The following is a 21,388-nucleotide window of genomic DNA, read 5'->3' as shown; positions in this document are numbered from 1 at the left end:
GAAAAATGAGTTAAGACTGGCACAGAAGAGGAAAGACCTGCTCTGTGCCATCTCAGAGGCACTAGTTTCTATGGCATTTTCCCACTTTCCCCATAACCCTGGATTTGCATACTCAGCAGTGACATGGCACTGCTCAAGGGTGTCCCTAAATCCGTGAGTACTTGCATCTTCATCCCCTCACCTCTTCCAGTTCAGTGGTGATGATTTAGCAAGAGAGAACATTGTCTCTGAGGGCTGTGAGAGGGTGCACACATAAGGTACCAAAAAGCCATTTAGACAATGGACACAAGATATGGAAAAATCTCACCTTCCCATTAGCATGTCACCTTTTTTTCTTCCCTTAAGACAGGTAAGAGAGCATTACCATTTGCCTTTCTATCTGCTCATCCCAAAATATCTTGTTTTATACCTCACCTTTGTGCAACAGAACAGAGACCAACTGGGATTCATAACCTGCTACAGAAACAAAACAGGTCAAAACTCATTTGGAAAAGCAGTTTCACTTTGCATAAATTGTTATGGACCTGGACCTTTGTTAAGTGAGGAGAGAGGGTAGCAAAGTCAGAGGTTCATCTGATCATGTGGTGTACAGCAGTTAAGTTCCTATGCCCACCCAATGGATATTTAATGATTTGATGCAGAACAGCATCAACAGATTTTACAGTATTTATTGGCAAAGAGACTTCACCCGGAAATTTCAGCACCCTACAGTACCTAAATTGCCAACCTAAAATAGTCACTTTCTTGTGATCTCACAGATCTTACTGGCCAATGACTACTTGGTATTTTCTATGAAAGGAGTTTTGATATGACAGACCTAGACAGTCATCTCTGGGTATGCTCTTGGGCTAGTGGCAGCCGTAAACTGTTTCTGCTCAAATCCTTCTGCCGAATTGGGCAGAGGGAGATCTGAAGGCAGATCAGCCACAACACAGCAGATTGTAGAGTGCACTGGGATATCCAGTTCCCTTTTTGTGTGTGTTGCACAGGAAGAAGCTGATACAACTTTCATACATAAATGCATGAAGAGTAGCACAGCTCAAGAGTATTTACATCTGTTTCTGCACAAGAACAGGCTTGAACTCTGTTTCCCCTCCTGATTCCTCCTGGATAATTAAGACTTTGTGGATCCTACTCTTAAATGCCTAAGCCTTCCTATCTGTAACTTCATGCCCAGTTCAGAATTACAGAGCTGCCCACAAACCAGCACTATGACGTCTTACAATGCTGTGCCTAAGAAAACTGAATTGATCCCACAGGTGGTTTTGAACATATTAAATAACATATTGGTATATAACAAGATTCTGTCTAAGCAGCCCTTTTATTTAAACCATTTGGACCAAAAAGATAATCTCTCATCAGTTGCATTTATGTATATTTGGTAAATATTTAATATTCCACAGCTCAGATGTCCCTAGGAAAAATAGCCTGAAATACCACTGGTGGAACAGTAATAATACTTAAAATACTCAGAGAAGACAACTGACCCTACATTCTTAGTGATCACTGAATATCTACTGCTGTTCCAACAGGGCTTCTGGCTCCTAATTGACTTTGTAGTATTTACTTACCCACAAAACATTTTACCTTTTTATCCTTCTCTTTGCAGAGATTCAAACAAATCTTTGCCCCATAATCAATGTTTGACTCTGCTCTGTTGTAGTGGTCTGGGCTGGAAGAGAGTTCAGCTCTGTCATAGTACCTGGTATTGCTCTGTGTTTTGCATCTGTGCAGCACTTGCACTATGCCAAGGGCTCTTCTGCATCTCATAGTGCCCCACCAGTGAGGAGGCTGGGGGTGCACAAGAAGCCAGAAGGGGACAAAGCCATGACAGCTGACCCCAGCTGACCACTAGAACACCCCCGGCCATATGGTGTCATGCTCAGCATATAAAGCTGGGGAGAGAAGAAGGAAGGGGAGGGACATTCGGTGTGTATAGCATTTGTCTTCCCAAGTCACTCTTAGTGGATGGTGGAGATCTGCTTTTCTGAGGATGGCAGAACATCTGCCTGCTCCTGCGAAGTGAGGGATGAATTAGTTTTGCTTTGCTCACAAGTGCAGCTTCTGCTTTACATATTAAACTGTCATTATCTCAAACCCACGAGTTTTCACACTATCACCCCTCCAAGTCAATTGAGTGAGTGGCTGTGCAGCGATCAAACACCAGCTGGGCTTAAACCACAACTCTGCTGAGAAGTTTCCTTTTAGGAAACATTAACTGATCCCAAAATGTTACAGAGTAGCTCAAAAATTTGAGAGCCATTGCAGAAAGTCTTCTCAAGCTCACAAATCTGCGGTTGAATCATATGCTAATGCTTTTGTTGTGTCTAGCAAAGCAAATAATCCTAGAAATCTAAATATGGAGTGTGTTGTCTAGTGTAACTATCACAGAAATGCAATCATTAGAGGTTTCTCAGTAGCCTAATGATTAACTGATTCCATTTGAACAACCCTGAAAGAAACAAAATCCACATCCATGATTTAACAAATGAAAATAATTTAGCAACTTTAGGAATAAGTTTGCAAGAAACAGAGGACTGAAGTTTGGAACATCCAGCAAACCTTGAGGACATCCAAAAGTCATTATAATGCAGACACCATCAGTTTAAAGTCTTCTACGACACACATACTCTCACCCACTTCATCCTGGAACCTTTAACTGCTACCTGCCTGCATAAAATACTATTTATTTTTAACTTTGCCTTCAATTATCACACCTTACTCTTATCTTCCATTTGCTTCCAATTTCACATTCTTCTTACCATGCTTTAAAGCTCTTCTACTACCACTTCAGCTTTTTCTTAACTCCAGGATTCTTACTGGCATTAACCTTCAAATTAAAGTTGGTGAAGCTGAAATGTATCTCAAAACGCAGGAGCAGCAGACAAATAGGGCTTTTGAACAAACAGAGACATTTTGTGAAGGAAGCTAGAGGTTGATAATGAGCAGCAGAAAAAAAGCTCAGCTAACAAAGATGTGTGATTAATAATACTTATTTTTGACAACTTTCTTCCAAGGAAGAAAGACTGGATCAGGAACCGCATTTGCAATGTGAGAAAATTAACAAAAACGGTACCAACAGCTTTCAGCAATGATGGATAAAGCACTAGGTTTTGGAGAATTGGTGAGTTTGAGGTGCACTCTGGATTTGCAGAAAGGAAAGAATGGTTATCTTTTGCCATATTCAGAAAGTCATGACTGAATATTCAGTAGGCATTTCTTTGCAACTCCTATAAAAAAATCCATAATGCCTGTTCACCTGGGTTTTCCTTTCACACTCCTCTTCTCTGCAGTGGGAATTTAACACTCATTCAACAAAACCAGATGGTCTAAATGTAATTGCACCTGTAAAGTGCAATTACATTCTTAACTGTGAGACGAGTCAGGTGCCCTTGTCAAAACCTCACAAGTTTTCAGAAGAGTCTACTGGCTACTTTCATGAGATGGATTTTCAGACAAAAACAAGTGGTGAGGTTTCAAAACCTAAGCTCCCAAGCCTTCTTCAGTTGTAAAAGCTTTCCAAAACCAGCAAGCATACCCCATAGTTTTCTATAAGAAAACAAGGCTAAAGAACATTAAAAAAGGGATTCAATCCTCTAGTTCCACATGACCTGAACTATAAATATGCTCTCCTAAGTACTGGGCTACATCCAAGTGTGCCAGTTGTTCCCCAAATACATCAGCAGTGATGAAACCCATTAGCACCCAGCCTTGGGTCCCACACGTGTGACACAAAGGAAGGCAGCCAAAGGTGTGTGTGTGTGCTGAAGACCATTCCACTTTTTAGAGAAATAATAAGTAGTGACTGTTCTCTCATTTTCATAAGGCCAAGTGCCTCCTCCTCCTTGATCAACACATAGTGAACCACAGACAGTACAACCAAAAAAGAAAAAGCAATGACCAGGAATCCAGTAGAGGAACAATTAAGAAACCCTCATACTCTCTCAAAGTGCTCTTTGCTCTTTTCACTATTAATTGTCTCAATAAGGGTCCAATAAAAGGTCCACTTTTAAATGTGTGAGACAGTTCAACTCTGGCATTGAAGTTCTAAGTCTCACAGTACTCTGGGGAAAAAAAACTCATCGTACCTGTCAGTTACTTCCTGGTGCATAATCTCAGTCAAAGAAACTAAATTCTTAGGTGGGATTTTTCCAAACTCCAGGAAACATAACCAGAAAAGCACAGGGATTAGCTATCTTTGGACAATGTTATCTTTCCTAATGCATTGTCTAAAAAACCGCTGCAAAATATTAGTTGTATTTTCTCCAACTCTTGAACTCATCTGTTGAAGGAGCACAAAGAACTAAAACTGCTGGCCAACAGAGTAGATGAGAGAAAGCAAAACTGAACACCTCTGCTTCTTGCTGTGCCACTGCAGAAATACAATGTCAATTTATGACATTCCTCACTGTCCTGTATATTGATCCTTTTTTGACTCTGGTGCACCAGAACTTCTTCCTCCAACTGTGGCTGTTCAAGGTGGTTCTTAACTAACCACACGAAAGACGACAGATTAAACCAATGTATTTTACCAGTTGTTTTTCCTCAATTTTATAAACCTGGAAAAGCAGACAAATCTATTTTTTCAGTTCTGTTGGCACACCATCAGATGCATGATTATTTCATTGCAAAGGTACAAATGCAATTCCACTAAACCTCTCTAAGACCACAAGTCATCATGTTGTGATGAAATCTGAGATTTCTGCTCTGAATTCAGACACCTGCCTCTTAGATAATATGCACAATGTATGGTTATTTCAGGGATCATGTCCTTGTTCCTTAAAGCAAGTTTATTTCTTTGTCCTTTACATTTTGTGTGAGAAACCCTTATTATTTGTAAAGAAGTCCACACTAAACCATAACTCCTTCTTTCTTTCTCTTATGTCCTGATCTGACACGTCCTACCCACTATGACATATTTTTAGGAAGGTCTCCTGCAATTGTTTGCCTCAAAAAAAACCCCACAACAAACCTTTGTGCAATGTAACATAATTATATTCCTTTAGTGTCTTGTCTGTTTTATAACAGCCTTTCCAAAATTCAAATTCAGAATCTCAAAATCCAGTGACTCAACTTTTTATCTTTTTTTTTCCCTTCCTGTGTTTTCCACCCATTTCTTTCCTGCACAAGCAGCATAAAGGGTAACTGTGATCTGAAAAAAACCTCAATCTTGCAAAAACTTCACTTGCATTTGAGTCTTTGGTTCTTTGTTAACAGGATGCAACTTGGTCACAAGGAGAAATTAGTGCTGGAAGCTAAACTCTTCTGCTAAATTTCAGTGTGCACGTAAAAATATCACAAACACTAATTTGTGCTGGGATATTCACAAAGATTAAGTAAATTTTGTTTACTGTAAATGCCCTTTCTGAAAATGTGATTAGGAATCACTAACTGACACTGCTCAGAGCAACGTCTCCTATTCCCCTCCATCGATGATGTGGGGAGTCTTGTCCATTGGAATTTTTAGATAATACTTCAGTTTAGTGAATCCTACATTCTCTTCCCCAGGTTACTACTCACCAAACAGTGGGTACTACACATGAACAGAAATCTCAACTAGACATATTGACATGAATGTTGTGCTATAAAACTTCTCTGTATCAAGTCCAATAATTATGGACTTTAATTTACTTGGATGAAGCAAAAGCTAACTAGTGAGATCCCAGTGGAGGATAGAAGGGAGAGAGTTTTAACTATCAATCTGCTTACCTCTATATACTTTTGGTGACTTGGCAAAGGGATAAGACAGTCTTCTCCCTTGTCCTTTCAGAACACACCCCATTCTAGGCAACTCACTTGCAGTTCATGTCCTGGAGGAATTCAGTTACCAACTGCTTATTTTCAGAAACTTACACGGGAGGATGAAAAGAGATACAGTCAAAAAACCCCCCAAACTGACAAAACACTTCACAGAAATCTTCATCACAACTGGCAGAAGATAAAAACTTTTGACTTACACCAAGATTTATGGGAAATGTGCAGCACTTCCTCAGGACAACTGACACAGCTGAATATCTGGAGATGTATATAGGAGAATAAAACACTCACTTTTCAGAAAGGAAACAAAACCTCATCCCAACAGAAAAAGCCATGATTTGATCTGCAGTGAGTATTTAATATATAAACTTCACTGAAACAGTATTTGTGTCCCAATCTGAACTTGATTTCCCTGGACTGAATCCAAGGTTTGGCATGAGTTCATGCTTTGACATTCAGACAGAAAGTGAACACATAATACAGTAACTAATTCCAGCATCCGCTCCAGGAACCTGTTTTGAAAAAAGACTTGCTGAACTTGTACTGAAAATGAACTTTGGAAACAAAACAAGCCCTTGCACCATCTGAAGCTCAGTCAGCCCTCCCTAATGTTTCAAATTACAAAAAAAAAAGTGTGGTATGTAAAAAAGAATGGTGACAAACTCTTTCCATGTTTAAATAACTCTACATGAGGAGAAAACTTGCCTCACAATAACATAGATTCTTCAAAGCTGGCAGATGAAAGTGATTTATTACAGAAATCAAGATAATTCTACAGTAAATATTTCTGACATTTTTTTAAACTGCCCTAGTATTGTAACACAGCTAAATCAAGAATCAATTAAACAAAATACTAATTCAAGCTCTCCAGCATAAAAAGAAACAGGGTAATAATGTCTTATTGGAGCCCTCAATAAAACCAAACCACACAAATGCAACCAATCACTCAGACATTACTCAAAAGAAAAATCAATCACTCCTTTTAATATCACTAAGAAAAAAAATCACTGCAACAAATTCACCTCATACAAATATGAATTTTATTTACAATTTTCCAAATTATCAATCAAATCCAACTTCTCAGTTAAATGTGTAGCATTTGTCCTTTAAAACAAATTAAACATTGTGTTCTTTTTACATCTGCAATATGGAGTCCATAGGTACATGCTATTTGGGGCATCTAATGGAACAAATTTAGATCACTATGTGTGTTAAACACTGAAAGTATTCTGTGAAGACTCTTTCTTTAAAATTTATCTGCCTCAGGGACAAGCATTTCCACAACCACTTTCTAATGACAATTAATTAGGAAGGTTTAAAAACCCAGTATTTTATACCAGGACATACTGTTCACATATACTTCAGGGTATGTTACCATGTTCCTATTGCAAAGCTGCCTGCTCTATAAGCAATGCTACTGAAATCAGACTAGAGATTACCCACAGATTTAGATATTATTCAATGTGAATAAAAATGGCCATTGATGACTTTTACTTGAGTATGTGTAATTATGGGCCAACTTGTACCTGATCTGGTACCAGTGTGATGTGATCTGTTCTGAAACTTGAAACCGCATGGGTCGTTATAATAAATCTTTTACAACTGTATTGCACATAAGGTTCCTCAAAAGCACAAATCTATGTCATTGCATCCTGAACTCAGAATTTACCTGCTAACTCTCATGAAAAAATCAACCAGATGGTAAAATTGTTTCTTTTTCTCATCCCAGTGTCTGTGAATGAAGAGAAGAGGGAGAAGATATATACACTTTGGAATCCATTCAATTGTTTGTTCCTTCTGCATGTGATTTGTACTTCAGAGATGAGGATTTAAAAAAATAAAAAGCCAGACAGACCTTTGATTTATCTTTAAAAGTACCTCAAAAACATAACAAAAATTCAATTTAATTTTGATACATATTAAAATTTTAGTCAGTTCTGCCCGACAGCATAACACGACAGAAATGCACAAGACTTTAAACATGCTTTAAAATGACATTCAACAAAGTATTTAAAATTTAATAAATAGCATACAATCACACACAAATACATTTCATACTGGATCTTTAAGCCTACTAAAAACAGACTGGCAAAGAATAAATAAAACAGTAGTTGACAGTTTTGTTTTTAAAAGGTGTAGTTTCTTGTTGTCATACTAGTAGCCACATATTAACCTGCTTATCACAAAATTGGAAGTTATGAGCTTTTTTTCTCACTGATCTGTTTCGCTCCAACATGTAATATCATAAAAAAAATACACTAAAAGGGCTTTCTTTTGGTTTTTTTTAAACAACCAGTCTGCAACCAAGTAAACCAGTTTAAATACAATGAATAAATAGGGAATTAGTAAAGCAAATTCAATTGCAACAAAAACGCAACACCCCAAGAAAAGAGCCATGGAAATATATAGTCATTGCAATATTAGACAATAATAGTACTTAAAGTGATAGTGCTTGTGCACTAAGCTCATTAGAGACCTTAATATGATTTTAGTGCAAATCCCTTGAGACCAAACAAGCTTTATACCCTACAGTATTAGGGAAAGATCTATTACCAGTTGGAACTTATTCTGTAGTGTATTTGTACATATTGGATATTTAAAGAACTAACACATATTGTAATATCTTCGGCCCTTTTTTACTTCAAATCAAAAAGACTAATGACTGGGGATATTACATAATATTTGGCTTGTACCATATTAGACTGCAGTTTAGGAAAGTCAGTGCTAAAAAAGCTTTTGCCATCAGTTTATCTATTATGCCTAAATTTCATATATCATTGCATTTTGTACTTCTGAAAAAAAAAGAATGCTTCTGGAGAAAGTTTCTCCTCCCTTTAAGTAAGTTCACATTATGATGAAATTCAAGAATATTTAGACAAAGTGTTGAATAAACTCAAAGAAAAGTACATATTTTACATTAACAATCCTTACCATATTTAGTATATTAAGTTACAAGTACGTTGGCAATAATACAACAGAGTCAGTTCCTAAAGGAAAATAATTCTGTACAAATTCACCTGTTAATATGGGGTTAAACAGGCAGCCACTAAGTCTTGAGCAGCCATGTTTCAGGTTTGAACTATAGTACCAGGATAAACTAAATTTGAAACTAATGGGGAAAACTTCAGTTTAAAGAGTAATCCAATTATACTGGATACACACATTGTGTATTCAGAGCCATTAAAATATTCACTCTTATAGTTCCATAATGTCATCCAGTATAAGAAAAGTTTAATCAACCACACAGGCTAAAATAGCTTTAACATAATGTTGTCCTGGATTTTTTAGAACTAAAAACTAATTTTAACTGTGAAGTACAAAACAATGACAGATATTGCTCCAACTTGTACACAATCTTTCCTAAACAATCCGTACCTAGCAGAGTAATAATGCCTCATCGTCACTAGTTTCGTTTTTCACTGTTGCCTCTAAGCAAGTGTCGGGTATCTGGGCAGTGTGTACGATGCCACAGCTCTCACAGGGGCCATCTCGACTGCATGACCTTACACTGTGATGTGTTGCACTGTAAGGCTGTCTAAGCCCTGGTCCTTGATCTGAGCTGAGATCAAGTAGAGGTCTTGAACAGTCATTCATGTCAAAGTCTGATGCTACATCAGAGACTGGAATTAACATTTCAACATCATCATCCTCTTCTCTTCCACTTACCCCATTATCAAGCTGTCTCAAAGGACTTTGGTTCTGATTCACTGAGCTTGATCTCCCTAAAGTAAAGCGTACCCAGCGTAAGCCTTGAGTCATACGGCTTAGTGCGCTCGAGAGCTGGTGGCGCGCGGGACTTGTGCTTGGGGGCTCTACACTTGTCACTTCTCTTCCACCATCCGTGGTGCTGCTGCTGCTGCTCTGAGCAGAGGAACTCCCACACGCTCCCACTGTTGCTTCTATTGCTGTTGCAGGAGGGACTTTTTGAGGCAAGGTGGCAGCAACACCACCAACTGCTCCTGCTGTGTCTCTTCTTTCATTTTCTGTGTCTGTATCATCAGATTCAACTGAAAACAAACTTCTGTGAGTATTATTTCTTTCACCTTCTCTACTAGTACTTTGGCTGGCAACATCATCTCCATCCGCCGAGACCAATGCCAACGATCCAGAATGACGTGACCTCGCAAAATTAAAAATTCGATTCCAAATGTTACTTGATCTGCCAGCAATAGGAAGTCTGATTGAGGTAAATCCAAGCTGAGATCGTACTGCCAGCCTGAGGTTTTCCAGAACTGAAGCCTAAATAAGAAGACAAGCAACAATCAAGCATTGACAGTCTATTGGTATAACTATTAACTATTGTGCAAAACAGCATTTTAACAAAGTTAAATGTAGAATCTTAAATATTACAAAATGTTGCGTCCTTCTTAGTAAGGATCTGGTATATGTAGCAAAAGGCTATTTAAAAAAAAAGTGGGCATGACAAAAATCTAGATGCTCTAGAGGAAAAAACATTATAAACAGGAAAATTAAGTGGAAGTACATATGCAAAGGCAACAAAAGAGCAATGGCTTCAATACAAGGTATATTTCTGCCCTAATAAAGGATCTCTGAATAAAGACAATGTGAAAGTAAGGCACTATAGTCTGGATATGGAACACAGATTAAAGAAAAGTACAACCACAGAGCCAGTAGAGCAGGCACACAAAATCTGTTAAAAACAATCTTACCAAAAAAGGTAGTCACTGTGGATTTTAGAGTACAGCACATAGAAATGTGTCTCAAAAAGTTTAGGATTTGTAAACAAAGTCTTCCAGAAAGATTTAACCAAGGGGGCCACCTTCTTTATCCACTACCATAAAGCTTCCTCAAAGGGACTAAACTAAGTATCTTCTCCAGCAGAGGCTTATAGTTTGATTCCCCCCCGCCCTTTCTGATATAAACAGTTAATTCCAGTTTCAAAATGCTTTAATGGTTCTGTTTATATAAAATTATAAATTTCCCAAATTCAGTATATATTTTCTAGTTATCCAGCTACAGAAGAATGCATGCCTGAATTTTCCTGTTTAAAATCCTGTATAACTTTTCAGCTGTAAGGTAACATAAACATAAGAACACAAACTCCTTCATCTTGGAGATCCCTAACTCAAACTTAGAGAAAACACTGCCTCAGCTAAGTAGCTCCATTCTCAAATAGGGTAGAAGATATTCCAGGTGCCCATCATTATAAAAATATTCACAAATGTGTTTAATTAGAGGATAAAGGCCAAATTCACAACTTTTCATTAAGATTATGGCAAAAAAAAATAAAATATTCTTCAGAAGAGCCATTCCCTGATTAAACCCTTAACATACATGCATGTTATTTCCCTCAATTTATAAAAACTGAGATTTAGTGCTCTCATGCCATCACCTTCATCCCTCTTCCACCATCCTTCAGACAGTGCTTCTTCAGGAAGCACTGGTTTGTTCCAAGTTACCTGTACTGGAGGATTTACACATCTGGGCATGACAATGGCATTGTCTCCAGGGACTTTCTTAAGCTAACCCTACCTCAAGAGACTTGTGAACACAGATCCATCATAAACCAGTGAAGGTTAATTTTTTTGGAAAATAGGACAGCAAGACAAATTTGTAAAAGTACAGAACTGGTTTGAAACATAAACATATTGATCTTTATTATAACTACAATAACCCACTGATAAAGAACAAGGGATTCTACAGTGTTCACTACAGACATTTATTAGATTCATTAATGAAGTTCAGTGCTAATTTAGCTATCAAAAAATCTTTACGATGTTTCTTTAGAGCCTCTTGTGCAAACTGGAATTTATTTTCCTCTTTTCCTCTAATATTTTGTGGCAGATCCTAGCTACTTGTGAACATGTGAGCATGAAAGAACATGTGATAGTAATGCTATTTTTTCTTACCATAAACTTTGCTATATTAACTGCAACACAATATAATTAATGTCAACTCTAATAGAGCACATCAGGATTCCCAGACTAAGACTTCTATTTCTCACAAGAGCTTTATAACTGAAAGACATTTTTTAACTCCTTGAAAAATTTTTTGAGAGAAACTCATTTATCAACCAAGTAAGAAATGAACTAACCATCTGCACTAACCAATGCATCTGAATCTGGGTGACTAGAAATTACTGACTGCCATTTACTAGCTTTTGTTTTATTACTCATTCGTGATGATTTTATATGATATGACACCTTGTCTTTCCCCATCATCTTGTTATGCACAGCAGGCATGACCATACCTACACACTGTGCATGTGAACTACCATTTTGCATTAGAAGTTTAGGTCTTCTTTCCCAAATTGCAAAGTGCCATCTTGCAATCTTTATTTTCACAACAGTAATACAGAACATACAATTAGATCTACCAATCCATTACTCTTCATGCAAGAGGAGGTTCTATGGTGTGCATTAATGGCATTGCCAACAAAAGGAAGCCTGCAAAATGAACGGTGGTGTTACTATAGACTTGATTTTGTTCAAGGGCTGATCATTTGTATTACGCTGTTGACTTGAAAGGAGGAAAAGGAAATATTAAGAGGAAAGGGAAGCAGATTAAAGTTAAAATATCTTTATTTCAGTGTCCTTAAAATTTAAGGGGTCTGCCTGCTATTTTAAAATCTTACCTGATTTGGGGAACAAACAGGGAAATCTTCAACTGGTGGAATTAAACCCTGGGCAATTAATTGTCCATAGGATGGAGGAGCTTCTCTTCTTAACAGCTCAGCCTCAACCCTTGACAAATGAGTTTCAAATGACCTTGCAAAGAGAAAAGAAATTTCAGAATACATAAGACACTGATATATATATATGAATGAAAGTACATCAGACTATTATAATCTGAAATAGAAAACTTCAGATGATGAAGTTTTGCTAACTTAATTGAAATTTAATTGGCAAAGAATATAAAGTCATTTCCTGTGAGTCTGTCCAGCTGAAATGAGAGCAAAAAAACCAACTCAACAATAAATTTCTTAAAAACAAACAAACCAGCCCAAACCCATAAGCTAAATATAAAAAGCATCGAAAGTAACACTTCTATTATTGTAAAAGATTGAAGGATATGTAATCCTGGTATGAACTAACCTACAAGAGAAGAAACCCGCTGTTCTGTTATATACAGAACAGTGATATAAATTGCAAATTAATTAACTGCAGTTTCCCCACATTTCCTTTTTTGGTAACACCATCTGAAAGTTTTAACCCTCAATAGTGAAGTGATCAGAATACTTCTATCCCCTTTTCTTCACAGGGGGAGTAGTCAGTCCCTGGAACAGGCTCTCCAGGAAACTGGGCCAAGGCACCCAGCCTTCAGAGTACAAGGAGCATCTGGACAATGCTCAGCCATAGGTCTTAGCAAGGTGTCATCTTCAGATGTCCTGCAAAAAGTAAGGAGTTGGACTTGATATTCCTTATGGGTCCCTTCCAATTTGATAAAGTCTATGATTAACCAACCTCTTTTTACTCTCAAAGAAAAAGGAGCAATGTATTTACAAATCATGCGCAACAATATCTGTATGGCAACAAAACTACTTCAAGTACAAAGAAAAGAAAGCACCAAAATATTTAATAAAGTTGAGTTCTACTAACCTTCGCTCAAACATCCTGAGTGAGTACAATTTACAAGTACATCCCAGTGCAATGACAAGCAGCAATCCACAAATAAGACTCCCAATGACAGCTGCAGTTATCACTCTAGTGGGCACAATGACTGGGCAATTCTCTTCGTCACTGCCATCGCCACAGTCATCTTGAGAATCACAAACCCAGCTCTCAAACACACAGCGGTTATTTTTACAGTGAAAATTGCCTGGCTGACAGAAGAAACAATTCTTTTCATCTGAACCATTAGGGCAATGGTTCTGGTAGTTGCAGCGATCTGAACGAGGGTAGCAAACACCATTTCGAGAGCAGGGGAACTCATCTCTTTGGCACATGGTGCAGTTGGTTTCATCCCTTCCATTTGGACAGTGCCAGTAGCCGTCGCAGCGTTGCTGCTCTGTGTAGCACCCCCAGTTTCCACCGCATGGGATTTCCCAGGGCAAACAGAAGCCATCAACTTGATACGTTGCATTGAACCCTCTTGCAGCATTCACTTTGTCAGCACAAAAATGCACTCTTATCTGTCCTGAGGATGAAACAACTGTGAGGGGAGCATGAGAGTCAAATGCTGTCAGTACACGCAAGAGTCTCCGTGGATTCTCCTCTAATCCATCATATATTTTGACATAGTCTCCATAACCTGTACCATCAAGTTTAAAATCGGTGAATCGCAAGATTACTTTGCGATGATCACCAGTGTCTATCAGCCAGGTGCAGTTGCTACCAGGTGGGTAGAAGTCAGGATAGTTGGGAGAACTGAAAGTACCATAAAAGTATTTTAACCACTGTCCACAGGTTGGCACATCACAGTCTATTTCATCTCCCAGGTCAAGACAATCAATGTTACCGTCACATTTTAAAGATTCTGGAAGGCAAGTGTAAAGCTTGGTGAAGCGGGAAAGACACTGGAACTGATCGGATGCACAAGGCTGAAAGGAAGAAGCTGTCGGAGGATTAGCTTTGGCACAGATTTCTTCATCTGAGTTGTCTCCACATTCATCCATATTGTTACATTTCCAACTTTCTGGAATACACTTCCCATTAGCACAATGAAACTGGTCACAATCACAACTTGGTTCATCAGATTTCCCTGAAAGTTAAAAAAAATATTTTCTTAGAGTTTAGCCCTTTATGGTTTGTGCTGTGTTTATTTGCTGCACCAGGTACTTCAGAAGGGCAAAGCAAATGCCTGAAGTGTCTTTAAACCATGGCAACATTCAGCAAATTTCAAGACAAAACAGTTCTTTCAAGTCAAAATTCCATCAACACATCAGCATGAACCTTATCCTTAGCTGATTTCAGTCAAATAACTTTAACCCAAGCAAGAAAACAATGCTCATTTATAGCTATTGAGAAATCTGACTTCAAACATGCTAAAAATAAGTTAGAAAAACACTCTCTCATCTATCACTCAAAATACAGAAACATTTTGAGCTGCAGTACTGGTTATCTCCTCAAATTCTTTCCCAGAAAAGCAGTCAGACTCTCTCCTGCTTTTGGAGGTTCCTACTGTGTACCAAAGGATCTAAGGCAAGAGAGAAGCTGACAGCTGAAGATTACATATTACCACCAACCACAAAAAGAAACCTCTGCCTTCTCCTTTTCTCACTGTTTGCTCCTGTCTCTCCTGCAGCAACTAAGATGGGAGTGCAGCAAATGCAAAAACACGTTTGCCTTTACTTATTAAAGTTCCAGCCATGTTGAATACAGAAGCATACCTGGGATCCGAGCTACTTCAGTTCTGCAACAATCCAGCTGAGTCAAACACTGATGCATAATTTTCAATCAGTTATTTCTACAAACCACAGTACAGACTGTAAAATTTGCTATCAAACAAACTGGCATGGTCAAAATATTTAAAACATGTCTGCAATGCACACGGTCCTACACAAGAGTAATTCAGAAATAAACTAGACAAATATACATTCATTCTAAGGAACACTATACCTAAAGTGTTAATAAGGAAACAGGAAAGGCAGCATGATAAACTTACTGAAATCCTAATGGTGCAGGAGAAGCATGTTTTATCTTTTTTTAAAAGAGAACAATTCAGATTGGAATGGAGGCCATCTAATAAAATCATCTGCTTAAAACAGGGTCAACTGGTGTTTGATTAGGCTCTTCAGGGCCTTCTCTAATCAAGTATTTTTAAAGTTCCAGTGCTTTGCTACACAACATGATAAAAGTTTTCACTAGCTTGGGTTCTTCTTGCTGGACTAACCTGCTGTGATAGGTCAAGTCATATCACACTTTTGTTCTCCTTTTTTTCTTTCTTTAATACTTAGAAACCACTGAAAATAAATAAACTAACTTAAAATAATTTTTCTTTAGAATAGTACAACACAATTTTTAAATTTCACAAATGCTAAGGGTTTTAAAAAGTGAATGCAGGAAAAAATGAAATCAAGAGTGATAAATGTTATATGTACGGCTAAAGAATGTTTAAGTCTACAAATTTGCTTTCAGAGACTGAAGAATGAAAGGAGAGCAAAATGTATGTGTTGTCAGAGACTAATTTTTAAAACATGTTCATTTCACACAAAAAAAATCCAAAGAACAGATGCCGTATAAATGATACCATCTTCTTGTTCTGTTACAGATATGTAAGTATTTATAGTATACTCAGACATACATATGGTTGACAATATTAGTATGGCAAAGTTGTAACCTTGGCCTTGAATTTAAAACCTGTAAAACTGAACTGCTAGACTAGTCCTACCTAAATTGAATGACTAAGCTCCATAGGTGGAGGTAAGAGAATAGTAGGTGGGAGGAGAAGTAGGTGGGAGGTGAATAAGAGGTAGGAGAACATGCATCATTGAAGCTGTTCAAGTACTGATTATAATCTAGCTCAGTCCGTATGCATTGCAGAACCCGGAAGAGGTTGAGAAGAAAGCTGTAACATGGGGTTATAGATATTGGGATGGGAATGCTGCAGTATCAAAACAGGATACAATTTCAACACAAGCCCTTCCTTCAACAAGCTTTTAAACATCTCAGAAAAGAGCTGGGGTACTTGATCCTGATTTAGCATTTTTAATCACCAATCCTGCAATCCTTACATGAAGAAAATTTTTCTTTGAATCAAAAATTAGAGTCTTAAAATGATAAGGGATGTACTAAATAAGACTAACTTTGGGAGCTGTACCACAAAAGATTTCAGGACAATATCATTAGCAGCACCCATATACAGTTGTAGCCAAAGGACTAACATAATTCTTTCCTACATTTACAGTGGCCATTGACCTCTGTGCTTTTAGTAACTTTATTTTCCACTCTACATCACCATTAGTAAACTCTATCCCATTTCAACTCCTGTAATTTAAAAGGCAGATAAATAAGTAGCTGGAGGAAGACAGAAGGAAGAAAGACAAATAAAAGTGGCCCAAAATTTACTTTCTAGTCCAGTACCCTTCCTATCTGTAAAGCTTTTTTCTTTTCTATTACTGGTTTGTTTTTATTTAAATATTAATATTTACCTATTATTTTCTTTAAACAAGAATTAATTCAAACAATTCACAAGGCCTATCTTCCACATCAGATTTTATACATGGGGCTTCCTAATGGTCACTTTTGTACTTGGAATCTGTAGTGTTTCTATCATTCCAGCACAGACAGGCCTAACTTGCATCCAAGCAACTGATGTATTACTGGTTCTTCCCCTTTTTCCACAATGACTTGCCAACTTTGAGAGTAGCCTTAAAAACTATGAATTAAATAATCTATTGAGGTGTTAATCTGAGCACTACTGCATGATGCTGATGAGAAGAGACCAAACATAATGGCACAGTTGAATGCACAGCAAATGCATTAGCATTTTAGGAGCTTTTTTTGAGACTCAAAAGCAGAAATGACCAGATAATTATTAAAGCAACTGTCAACTCTTCACCTATATACAGGTTAGTTTAAAACATCACAAGACCACTCTGATCACTAAAACACTACACCTCAACTGTGAAATACTTCCTAAGTATTCTATCAAACATAGGGAACAAACTCAACCCAAAGTTTCAGCAAGGCTTGTTTGTTAAAAAAATGAACAAATCTCCCCAAAATAAATCTTATTTCTTTAAAAAAAGACATTTATAAACATAGGATTAAAGTCTTAAGCACTCTAATCTACAACACAAAATAAAAGAAACCAATTAACAGAAAAAACTGCTTGTTACTGAAAATGTTAGAGCTTCTTCCAAGAAGGGTTACATAATGAAATTGTCTCAAGATCAGAGAAAAAAAGAGGAAAGGATCTGGAAAGAGGAAGAGCAAAAATTCTAGAAAGCCCACAGCTTACCTCCCCCACCTATTCCACACTTTTATCCAAGGTATCTTTCCTTCTCAAAACCCCTGAAAGAATGCTGCCTTTCCTCTGCACCTACTTCAAGAGGGAGGTGAAAACGGCAGAAGCTGATGCCTGACACAGGTAGCAGTGTTCACCTGGGTCACTGGCAGAAAGAGCAGCACAGGATGACTGACTGGCCAGTGGCTTCTTCCCTGCTCCCTGACATGTTTTTGGTGAGAGAGTGCACAAAACCCAGGTACAACACTGCCCTGAAAGCTGGGCCAGCATCAAATGCAAGGCTGCATTACTTCCCCAAGACCTGCTAAAGCGCAAGGACTGAACCACAGCAGGAGCTTTTTTGTAGAGTTGAGAACAGGTGATAGAGAGGGATAAGCCTGCTAGGAAACCTGTTTGTGAGAGAATGACATAGTGGAGGAAGCTACAAGGTAAGAAGAGTGCAGATTAAAAACCAGGAGCTTAGACTAGAGGAGATCAGGGGTAGATTTACTGAATCTTGTTGGAACAGTTTTGAAGGTGGGCAGCACTGGATATATTTACAAGTATGAATTGTTTTATGGAGGAGTCAAAAGTCAGCATGCACAGAAATCTGGAGCAGGCCAGTGAGTGGACATAGGCACACCTGGAGGGAGTAAGGTAACATGAAATAATTGTGAAAACCAAGAACAACCTAACCCAGTATTTTGGGATGATCATGATGTAGAACACCATAATCATGCTATTACATAAAACTGTAATATCTCTTAAAGCCAGGAAAAGTTCAGAACTAGTCTTGACCCATGACTGGCTTCCTCCTCTCTCCTGGCAACCTTTAATAGAACAAAAATGGCTCACAAAACAGTCTCAAACTACTACTACTGATAACTGGTTCTTACCACATTCTGTAATTACACAAGAAAAATTTTGCATTTACAGAACCATGTCTGCACTTGGCTGGAATAATCTATCAATGGGGGTGGGATTTTTCAGATTTATTTTTCTTTTTAAGACAGTATGACTTCTGGATATGGGAAAAATGATGCAAATTCTATGAGAAATGTAAAAAAAAAAATCCTGCCATTTATTTCCTCTCTCCCTGTATTTATGATACTCAGAAGTTTACCCAACTACTTCAACAAATTAATTTTAGTCTGATGAAAACATTTCAAATCTTACTATGTTTAAAGAACTTCCAGGTGCTTACTACTTCTGGCTAACCTTTTCTTCCCAAATATTATTCCATTTGCTTATTGTTACTTTGAATATTCAGATTGTACATGGGATCAAAATACATTACCTAATCTGTATTTTCTCTGGTTTCAGTAGACCTTGAGATGACTACAGGAAAGACCCGTAGTCAATACTGCACCCTGTTATAAGGAAGTAATTCTTGAAACAGGAAACAAAAAGTGAAACCATAAAATTATACAAAGTATCATTTGAAACATACCAGCAAAGTAGGCTAATCTGAAGCCTTTTCTGGAGATGCTATCATCTGAATGAAACCTTATCCAAACATGATCCTGTGAAGAGATGTATGGTGAGGGAATGGAAGAGCCACATGCTCTGTAGCCTTCAATGTTCTTGTAGCTTCCAATTGTTAACCAATCTGAGCTGCATCGTCGAGATCCCTGAACATCAAAATCTTGAAAGCTGAAAAAGAGAAAAGGTCAAAATTGCTACTGAACAGAATATTACACTAACAAGATGCTGAATTACTACACATGAAAATTAGCTTGAAGTTATTTTTGAAATAAATACTTCTGAAATAAAAAGTAGCTTCTCTCTACCAATGTAGAAATAGGGTTTAACCTTGTGCTGATACTTTTATATTACGAGGACAGCAAGGATCTATTCTGTCTAACAAAATATTGCATCCACCACTTAAATGCAATTTTGCTACAAAAACACACACTGTCTTAATCTAAAATTCTGGTAATGAAATTGTCCTTATATTTCTCATTTGATGACTTTCATACACTACTAAGTGATTTTAACTCAAATTTCACCACAATTTTAGCTAATACTACACTTATGGCAGCAACATGATTTGACACTATAAATACAGCTAAATTGTTCAAAATTATGTTTTCAGATATGACTTTCTCCGAGTTGCACTACTCAGCTACCCCAACATTATGTCATGGACTGCCATGGGATGGCTGCACTTGGTCAAGACAAGCTGCCACAGTAATGATGTTTGAGGAGGAGACTCTGCAGAACAGGTCAGTACAGACAACAGAGCACTATCAGACTGAAATGTGGGATGTATGAGGGAAAGAAAACAACATGAGAGAAAAAAGAGTTTTATTAAAAATAAAGAGTATGAAAAGTTTAGAAAGCATTCTAGTAGCTGAACAGTTTTACCTATTTTACATTGCATTTATGCCAGTCAAATATTTAGTAGAAAGACTGTTTAAATTAAGAGGCAGAATTTAAACAAGTAACTGATGTCAAAGTAAATACTTTTTAATGAAGAGCAGTTCCTTAGGTCAGCAAGTCTGAACTGGAAACTGAAAAAAATATGCAGGTAATGCAATTTCATAATCAAGTCTACAAAGCACTACTAATTTGTATGTTGATGCTAAAAGAAATCAGTAGTAGAAATGAATTGATGAGAACTTGAATCCACAAGTTTTTTACATTACTATTTTAGAAAAGTTACAAGATATGTGAAACTGAGGAACTCCCTTGCATTAAAACTCAGCCTTTCCTAAGCTGCTATCTATTGACTTGCTATTTGTCCCTGACATTTTTAAGCACACCAAGAGACCTCATAGCAATGAAGCATTACAGCATTTAATCACATTTACTTACATACTTTTTAATGAAAAATTCCTGTGTATCACGACACACTGAAAAAATCCAAATAAATGAGCACATGGAAGTTTTTTCTAGTCACTGATTGTCCAGTTAAAAACAAATGCTACATGGCTGTGTGCAAGCAAATCAAATAAAGGGAAAGGCAAAAACCAGACAGAACTGAAATTCTTCACTTACTGGAAGGAAGAGAAAACTGGTATGTGTACAACTGGAAGCTAAAAAAGTCTGGTTAGTACTTCTTCCAGCCACATGAATATTACAGGAGCACTGTTACCTTATAGTAATGATCTCCCCTGGGTTGGCATGGATGTACCAGCTACAGTTAATTCGGGCAGGATACTCAGAGGGCCACCCTGGACTTGTGATTGTCCCGCTTGGTGATCGAATTTGTTCTGGAATATCTCCACAAGCTAAAAAAGACACATATATTGAAAGCAACTTGATTAATTCAATTTTTTAAAAAGCTAGTAGGACAAAAGACCCCACCCAACCAATCATCACCTAATCAGGGAGAAGAGAGTGAGTTAGATGACGTACCAATTAAAAAACCCAAACTTCTAAAGGAGTTTGTAATGGAACATGTCAGCCAAAAGATGTTTTCCAACGCTGCCAGTGCAGCAATATGCACTTAAGTCAATTACTATTACAGATTAAAAAAATATTATTCTATGTGGATTTTTACAACTTTATTAAGATTTTTTATTTTTAAATTTATTTTTAGTCTTTACAAAGATTCAGTTCAATTTAACCATGCATTAACCCCTTATACTGAGAAGTGTATTAGAAGGTGAAAAACAAATTAAAGCTATATAACAAAGCAGCTGAAATTTCCTGTCTTAGGCAGACCCAGTGTTTGACCATCAATCAAATACCTTCCCCCTTCCAGTTCTTGGCATGGAAATGATCTCCATACACATGATTCCAAATGCTTGAAAGGAAAAGAGCACTTACTGCAGCAGAG

At 37.4% G+C, this 21,388-nt stretch overlaps 1 protein-coding gene across 1 annotated transcript in view; it reads right to left on the bottom strand.

Moving 5' to 3' along the window:
• Positions 1-6,780: 6,780 nt before the first annotated feature.
• LRP12 (LDL receptor related protein 12) overlaps positions 6,781-21,388 on the bottom strand; it is a 48,370-nt gene continuing 33,762 nt past the window's right edge. Inside the window, exons 3-7 of the mRNA XM_084211004.1 lie at positions 20,702-20,837; positions 19,055-19,257; positions 13,317-14,418; positions 12,353-12,485; positions 6,781-9,996 (exon numbers count right to left, since the gene is read on the bottom strand). Of these exons, the coding sequence (XP_084067130.1) occupies positions 9,133-9,996; positions 12,353-12,485; positions 13,317-14,418; positions 19,055-19,257; positions 20,702-20,837 (2,438 nt within the window). The 3' untranslated portion in view covers positions 6,781-9,132. The remainder of the gene's footprint in view (positions 9,997-12,352; positions 12,486-13,316; positions 14,419-19,054; positions 19,258-20,701; positions 20,838-21,388) is intronic.

Source organism: Fringilla coelebs, assembly GCF_963513975.1.
Source record: "Fringilla coelebs genome assembly, chromosome: 1".
Classification (NCBI taxonomy): Eukaryota; Metazoa; Chordata; class Aves; order Passeriformes; family Fringillidae; genus Fringilla; species Fringilla coelebs.
Note: the sequence above shows the minus strand (reverse complement) of the source record. Positions and strands in the feature narration are given on the sequence as shown.